This window comes from Pygoscelis adeliae, unplaced genomic scaffold, assembly GCF_000699105.1.
Source record: "Pygoscelis adeliae isolate BGI_AS28 unplaced genomic scaffold, ASM69910v1 Scaffold186, whole genome shotgun sequence".
Classification (NCBI taxonomy): Eukaryota; Metazoa; Chordata; class Aves; order Sphenisciformes; family Spheniscidae; genus Pygoscelis; species Pygoscelis adeliae.
In genome coordinates, this window is record NW_008825071.1 from 745,654 (window position 1) to 754,158 (window position 8,505).

Below are 8,505 nucleotides of genomic sequence, written 5' to 3' on the forward strand. Positions count from 1 at the left end.
CTGCAGAGCCGTGAGCTGAGGTTACAATTACACTTGCATCCAAGCTGGGGAACTCCTTCCAGGCCTTCCCAGGAAGGCAGAGCTGGGCCTCGGGGCAAACCGAGAGGGGAGGGAAGCACCTGCCTCACTGCAGCCAGCTGCGGGAATTTTGCTGTTTGCAGCAGCGGGGCTTTCCCTGCTGCGGGGGAAACACCCTTCAGCCTGCCTCACGTCTGGGATCCTGAAAAGCACCCATGGCCCAATTTGCCGCGGGATGCCCTGGCGCAGAGCTACGCCGATCCCCGTGCGGGACGGCTCCTGATGAGCAAGCTCAGCTCCAGATACAAAGCGAGTGAAATTCAGCACTGGCTTCAGGGATATCGGGCTGTAATTCCAGAGGAATTTTATCTGGCTCGAGGGACGGCACTGGCCAAGACGTTTTCTCAGGCTTCGCTTGGCAAATGGACAGATCTGAGTAATGCTCAGCCCTGCGAGGGGCTCTTGTGCCTGCAGCTCAGCTGGCGCTTGCACCCCGGCTGAGGTCTGCACATGCTCTCCTCCCAGGGACGCGCGTGGGCTGCGGCCTCTCCTCGGTTAACCGGGGCACCGCCTCCGTCAAAGCGATTAGGGTCCAGCGACAAGGCCCCCGAGGCAGCCGGGGCCGGCTCCCCCTGCTTCGCCATTTTATCTGCGATGTCGGTGGGGCTGCCAAGGCCGGCGCTGAGTGAGCCCATTTCCCCGGAGCGGAGCATTGTTCCCGGCCTCCGGCCGCCGCGTGGCCCGGCTGATGGACAATACCGCCCGTCCCCGACTTCCTGAGCAGACCAGACAGCTTGCTGTTTTCTTCGCGTCTCTTATCACCCCCTGTCATTGAAAGAGAGGTCTGGCTTCAGCTTCGGTTTGGGCTGATAGGCAGCAGCGAAGTGGAAACGGCGCAGGGGAGGGAGGGGGGGAGGAGGAGGAGGAGGGAGAGGAGCTCCATTACTGTTATTATCACCTTAATGTTTATTGCTGCTCTGAGTTCATTTGCCTTAACCCTTTGGAAGCTGGTCAAATTAAAGATTATCAAACCGATAAGATAAAGCCGCTGTTCTAAAGCCCCTGGCTCCTGGCGGAAAAGCGAAGGCTGTGCTCAGGTTTTATTGACCGTGCGGCTTGTGTCGACACCTTATTGCTGGAGTACAGCGGGGTCCCAAGATAAGACCTTACCCTAAAGGTGCCCGGCACTCGCAGCCTGCCGAGGTCCATCAGATGTGCAGGGGCTCAGCGCCGCGCAGAATCAGCCCTTTCCTCAAGTCGTTCTTCCCCCTCCCCTTCCCTCTCGACATGGTTTTAGTAAAAATGGAGCTTTCTGAATAGGGAGGGGATTTGCATAGGAAAACATGCTAGGGGAGAAAAACATTATGCCTCTTACTTTAAACGGCATTTAGTTATACGTGAGTTTCAGCCTATTGGTTGCTTTTGCCTTTTCCTGTGGTTCTTTGCAAACAATACTGTCTTTCTGCAAAAGACTGCTGACCCAAGAGTGGAAAGCAGTCTGTTCATGCTGCATTAAAACAAATTTAGATCAGGAACCAAATTCACTGGCATTCTTCTATTCCCCTGGTACCCTAACTGCTCCACAACTTTGCTTTTCTAAGAACAGTGGAAAGAAAAAATGAAAACTGAGCGACGACACATTACGGCTCGTCTTGAATTCCTGAAGATGTTTACTGTGTTCCTCGTTAGGCTTGGCCTTTGCTCATTGATATGTTTTATCTTCAGTCTCCTCATATTTACTGTGGAGATAGGAGTCTCTTGCTTTATAATCATACTGTTTTTTTTCCCCCGTTACTATAGCTATTATAACAAACACTACCCGTTGCAAAGAAATCAAGCCAGTGCTCTCTGCCTCGTGGATCTCCAGAAGTACTTAAGAAGCAGTGCACAGCAGACATGGTGCTTACTACTGTGACTCCTTCTGGGGTTTGAGCCGAGCTTAACTGAACCATGCATTGAATTTTGCACCAGCAAGGTGCGCGTTTACAGGCTCTACAGCTCTGGTTTAGTGAGATGTTACTACTTTTCTTAACAGAGTGCACAGGGAATAGCTCAGCTGAAGTCACAGAAACTGCTCTCCAGCGTTGCATCTGGGTTAAGACACGACATCCCCGGGCCTGGTGGCAAGTGCAGGAGAACACTGGGGAATGGGGGATAAAGGTGATGGTAGAAGAACTGCCTAGTAGGCAATGCATGCAGTCTCCTGACTATTTGCAACAAACACTTTAACAAGGCTGTTCTCTGAGCAATGAGCTGCAGCAGATACCCATATATACTGTGGGGCTGATGTTACTACTGAGATGTGCTATGTGAACCCTCATTAAAAATTGCTATGAAAAATGCTCAAAAAAAGTGCACAAAAAGGGAGACTATTTCATAAGATAAACTTTGATATATACATTACTGAGATATAACTTTTTAGCAGGGCCTGTTGCGATAGGACAAGGGGTAATGGTTTTAAACTAAAAGAAGGTAGATTCAGACTAGATATAAGGAAGACATTTTTTACGCTGAGGGTGGTGAAACACTGGCACAGGTTGCCCACAGAGGTGGTGGATGCCCCATCCCTGGAAACATTCAAGGTCAGGTTGGACGGGGCTCTGAGCAACCTGATGTAGTTGAAGATGTCCCTGCCCACGGCAGGGGGGTTGGACTAGATGATCTTTGGAGGTCCCTCCCAACCCAAACTATTCTATTGATAATGGTGAAAACGCAAAACTGCAAGCTAATGTTATCTTATTAAGTAGCTATGTTTATTAATTTTCTTTTAATGGGATGAGTTAAAGCTGAAAGGCGATGGTTTTAAGAAGGAAATACGGAAAACAAAACACAAGCAGGGTTTGCAGGAAACTTTGGCCCCTAGACTCTTGAAATCCTTCCCGACAAAACTTCTCGAGCAAAAGAGTGCAAGACTAAACATGCAAGCCAGAGCCTCCACCGAGCTGGGTCTGTGCTCTTTGCTTATGGGAGCTCTGATGTAACAAATCATCTTCCAAGCAGTCGTGCTGATTGTGAACGTAACCCTGGCCGCTTTTCAGATGCAGTAAAACTGTTGTGTGCTTAGATCAAGTCTGCTTATTTTTAGAGGTAAAGCCTTGTCTCTGCTGCAGCGAGCGGAGCTGGGCACAATTCCATCGCAGGTGTTCTACTGAGGACTTGATCTCAGTTCTATTCTGCTGTAAGAGAAAGCAAAAGCTGGCGCTCAGCGCTGGCTTCAGTGAAGGCACATTTTGAAGGGAATCAGCTGAGCTGTAGTAATAAAGGAAGCCTTGGCCTTCTTTCAGGCCACGCTATCTCCTTTTTCTCACATTGTCTTGAGGCTTTAAATTTTCAGTTAAAGTTAATTGAATGAGACACTGATACATTGCACAGTGAAACCAGATCAATCACTGCGCAAGTCAAAATAGGAGTCGTGATGACACTCAGAACAAGAGCTTGGGAAATGTGATATTTACATTAAAATATTTTACATTTTTGTCTCATGGTTTTAAAACCAAATTTAAAAATGCCTTACTGCATTGCGTAACAAATTTCTCTCTGCTTATCTGTATGTATTTGTGTGTGTGCATTTGGACAATAAAACTGAATAATCATAAAATCACATTTAGTAATAATGGGGTATTTTCTACGCAGTTACGCAGCCTCATTTACAGAAAGGGTAAAACAGAAAAACTCACATCGGATAAATGCATTCTTTTCTCTGAGAGGCAGTCATATAACAGTGAGGTGCATATAAAGCCGCAGGAGAGTTTACTCTCATATTACGTGGCAACAGAGAATTTGACTGCTGTCTTTTCCATCTTCCTTCCCTTTAAAGATTTACCTGGATGTTGTTTCCGACTCTTAGCTTGCAGATAAAACTTGTCATTACTATTCACTTACGTTAACTGTATTTGCATGGGAAATAAGGGCTTGTTCCTCCCAAAATGGATAACTAAAAGCAAAGACTTACTTTTATGTTCATGATCTGAGTACTGTAAAAACAACAGAAAGCCTCAATCAGTGTGTTCAGGTTTGCAGACCCTCAGCTCAGTATCTAAATCCTCATGGTTTTCACAGGGTCAGAGCACGTTGTTTTCCTGTCAGTATGTAAAGCACAACGCCACAGAAAAAAGTTATTCTGCAGGAATACAAAACATGAAGTCGTGTCATTTCATCAGGTGCCTTTCCATCAGGAATACGGACGCTGGGCAGTTTAAATTCAGCAGCAGCACCTGTTTTTAGAGAACACCCCCCATCCCACCTACCCCCCAAAAAATCTGGGTTTTCTCCAGTGGAACCTCACCTCTTCTTTCTTTCCTTTCTGATCTGGTTGTACCTCCAGAAAGTGAAGCCCTGACACTGAAAAATCAATACACTTTAATGATCGGCATGCCAGAGGTTTTTTGGGGTTGTGGATTTTTTTTCCTTTTGGAAGCCTGACAGATGCATCTCTGGTTTCAGTAAAAGACTTGAATAATATAAACAAGCAGTCATTCTGTTCCAAGAGAAGCTTTTTTTAATATTCTTATTTTATTGTAATTACCTTATTGTTTTCATATTATGAGCTACTTGTAGAAAAATACAGGAAACATGACTGCAATACAATCCTTTAATCAGGAGTAGCTTTGTTCCAGTCATCGTTTCCATTCAGTGTTGAAACTTTGACTAAGAAGAATACAATCAAACCTTGAATTTAGATGTAATATGGTGTTAATATTATGGTTTCATTTGATCTCTGTACCTAGTAACTTCTGTAAGAGAACTTTTTTAAAAGTGCCTAGGAGACATTTTGTCCGTAATGCTATTTTCAAGTATATCTATGTACAAAGTAGTGTTTCTCAAAAGCACACAAACTTCTTCAGGAGAGCCATTTAAAATCTTTTAACCTAAGTCAGCTGAGGAATTTGTATTATCATATATATTAAATCTTTTTTTTTTTTTGCTCACAGATTATGCCATAATACCTTTACCGCATCATTGTTAAAGCATGTGAACTTTTAAAGGAAAAATACTTTTTTTTAATACTTAAATGGTTTTAATACACTAGTTGTTTGTGTTATCTCTATGTATAATCCAGCACTGCAAATAACTTCACTTTTACTGATTTGCAACTTCCCTCCAACCTTATTTTGTCCTATTCAGCAGCTGAGTGTTTATGTTTTTGAATGAAGAGCTGGAATTAGGTAAAGTATTTTTTTAGATAAACTGTTTTAACAAAAAGCATTTGTCCAAGAAAGTTAAAAGACTGCTCCCAAGCTGTTCAAAAGCAGAATGCAGCTACATACAGCAGGCGATGGCAATTCGTTCTGTTCTTCCCGGTCCATTTTTTTTTTCAAATGGGAAGCCAGTATCCTAGATGAGGCTCGGTTTCAAAGGATGTTTTTGATATAAAGATTGTGGATGTAAAATTATTGCTTACACAGCATTTATAAAAATGAAACTCTAAGTTTTATGATACGGCTTTTATGACTTAAAACTAGGTGGTATTAAAACCCTTCACTTCTAGTTAATGGCTTGAATTAGGACTGAATAAAAAGCAATTGTTTTTATACTGAAATTATTATTTTAAGAAGGATTTCCTTGTTTCCAGGCACATATATACACACGTATATAATGTAAATTAAACCAAACTCCAGATAAAAGGCATACCTTCATGAGCACACTAGAGTCTGATCCAAATTTTATCGAAGTTAGTGGGCGTCTTTCCCATTTCAAACCAGATTTTGCAATCCATGTTCACATGACCCTCCAGGGGATCCCTCAAGTTGATGTGGTTTTGCATGACTTGGCCTCAAATGTCTGCTGCAGTTTCTAAAAACCCATTATAGGGCTGCAGTAGGAAATCATTTAGTCTAATTTAAGGAAATCACGGCATTTTTTATTTTCGTATCATTTTGTTCTGATCCGTCTGTTTACTCTTTTCTGAAGGCAGGCTGAAATGGTTTTAGCCTAAAGACTGAACCAGTAAAAATGCTGCCTGGAATAGTCTCGGCAGACGTGTTTGTTCCACATCCCCTTCTTCGGTGCAATATTTCCTTTGGTGGATTTCCTCTGCTCCTGGAAGCAAGCTGTCTAGCTTTCTGGAGCACAATTATGAAGAAGAATTTCCTACATTTTACTGCACAGGATGAGGTGATTTTGGAAGTTAACATGACCTGAACCACACAGGCACAAAAGATAGCATCTGAAAAATGTAGTGTGCGGGCAGGACAGTTAAAAAAAACTACAGCCAGAAAATGCTCGTTGGCTCCACTGCTGGTCAGAGAGTGGAAGAGGGAGAAGAAAGGCAGTCCATGCATTTTTCTGGAAAGCCTGCTGTGTTACCACCATAAAGTCAAATGCAAGAGCAGAATTCAGCCTTAGCCTTGGTGTTCTCTAACAAAGTTGGTTTTGTCTGGTTTTCTTTAAACCTAGACAGATATAATTTTAGTATTTACTGCTACAGAGAAATTAAGCTTGTGAGGAGAGATTAGGTATTTTATTAAATCAACACATACAGTTGGAAAAATCTATTTAAACACAGTATTCGAATTTTAAAGGCAGATGCAGTCAGTTTTTTCATTCAAATAGAAATGCAGTCAAAGGAGCTGTTTTCTTTGTTTAATTTTGTTATGTTATTTTTGATGACTGGTTGAGGGATTGTTTTGGTGTGGTAGCACTTTTAAGAATACTTGAACAGTAAGGTGAATATGACCGAAGTCTTGGTTTCTGTAATGGTTTCAAGGTAATTGTATTTATGAGATATTAAGACTTTTCTTTCCATGTGGATGCTCAAAATACTTTAGAAAAAAAGATGTAAGCGTTCAAAAGCTGGATGTTTACTACTGCTGCATGTGGTTACCCATATTCGTAACAGTCTTTCAGCATCATCTGTCTGTGATCACGTTTTTATTTGAAAGAGAACAGTTGTCATGTTTGCTCTGTGTGATTTACATTATTTAAACAAATGGGGGAAAAAAGAATTTCAAACAGCTCATTCAATAGCATGACTAAGACGTATGACAACTTCTTATAAAATGTTCACCATTATACAGCCGTTAAGACTAGAGTTCAAACCCTGCGCACACAGGGAAACAAAGAGTAACTCTTTTGGTCTGAAATAGCCTGGTGAAAGGATGCTGCCTCCTGGTGATTTATAGGCATATGAGCTTCCACTGAAATTGCATCTTAAAGAGAAATATTTTGTCCTCGGAAGAGTCCGATGGGGGCTCTGGCCGCGCTCGGCTCACGGGGAAGCGCGAGCAACGGGGAGGCCACCGAGGTGGGGAAGGTGGATGCTTCTTGCAGCGCCTCTCTCTTCTTTTCCACAGGATTTTCTGCAAGGGGACTGTACCAAAGCCAGACAAAAGCTGAACTGGAAGCCGAGAGTCACGTTTGATGTGAGTGGCCTTTCTGGCATGCTTCGTACCTGCCGGGTGTTCATGTCCTGTAAAAGCAATCCATGGGGAGGGGAAGGGAGGGTGGGACCTTTCTGTAGAGTGACTCGGGCACACTGAGAAATCCCATTTTCGGTGACCCCCCTGGGCTGCTGCTCTTGCTTTGAAGACAGCAGGCACCATGGCAGCACGCGGCATCCCCAGTGACTCTGCCAACCCGCCCTGGAAAGGGCCCGGCAGGTATCAACATTTTGGAAAAGAGCGGGTGCTTGCACAGGGGTGCCAGCAGGGAGACGCAGGCCATGACTTGAACAAGCCGGTTTCCAGGGAGCCCCGGTGCTCCTATGACAGGGCCGGGGCCAGGGCCACTGCAGGCAGAGCCCAGCACAAGCCCCGTCCCCTCCTTGTCCTGCTGCGGGGGGCCAGGGGGGCTCATCGTGCTCCGGGGCGCTCCCGACATGCTGCCTTGCCTGTTCATCCCCCGTGCTGGGGCCCTCATCTGCCTCTCTCCCTCCTCGCAGGAGCTGGTGAGGGAGATGGTGGACGCCGACGTGGAGCTCATGAAGAACAACCCCAATGCCTGAGCCCTGGCTGGGCTCCACGGCTTCCCCTCTTCTGCCTTTCCTGAACACTCCTTGTTTTTCTTTCCTGCAGCCTTACCTCCACCCCAGCGGCCCATTTCCACCACTTGAACTCTGTAAAAGTTTGGATAACTTGATATAACTTGCAGTGAAATCGCCTTTTGACCATGCCGAATTAATTCCTAATTGCTGGAATCGCTTTCAAACCAGTCAGAGGGGGCTTGTAAGCATTTTTCAGATCTTCATTTCAGAGCGTGCGTGAGTCACAGAAAGCCTTTCTGTCCAGCACCTCCCCGATCCGGGGGTTTAGGGTGTTTCAGTTTTTGGCCCCCCCCCTCCCCCCCGGGAATCAATCCATTCCCCTTCCATCCTCTTCCTGCTTACTATAATTAGACCTCAGACGGGAGCTTGAACCGTCTCAAAAGATGACTTAAGAAATAAAAACAAAATAAATAAAAAAGCTTTAAAAAAAAATAGAAACTTCAAGGTGAGTAAATATTTTTGCACTTTTCATGCCAAGGTACCCGGGTTATCCAGAGGTCGTCGAG

The 8,505-nt window shown here is 44.5% G+C and overlaps 1 protein-coding gene across 1 annotated transcript in view; it reads left to right on the forward strand.

Annotated features, from left to right (window-relative positions):
- The window catches only part of GMDS (GDP-mannose 4,6-dehydratase), a 361,957-nt gene extending 353,976 nt beyond the window's left edge, over nt 1–7,981 (forward strand). Inside the window, exons 10-11 of the mRNA XM_009326519.1 lie at nt 7,311–7,379; nt 7,898–7,981. Of these exons, the coding sequence (XP_009324794.1) occupies nt 7,311–7,379; nt 7,898–7,960 (132 nt within the window). The 3' untranslated portion in view covers nt 7,961–7,981. The remainder of the gene's footprint in view (nt 1–7,310; nt 7,380–7,897) is intronic.
- The last annotated feature ends 524 nt before the right edge of the window (nt 7,982–8,505 follow it).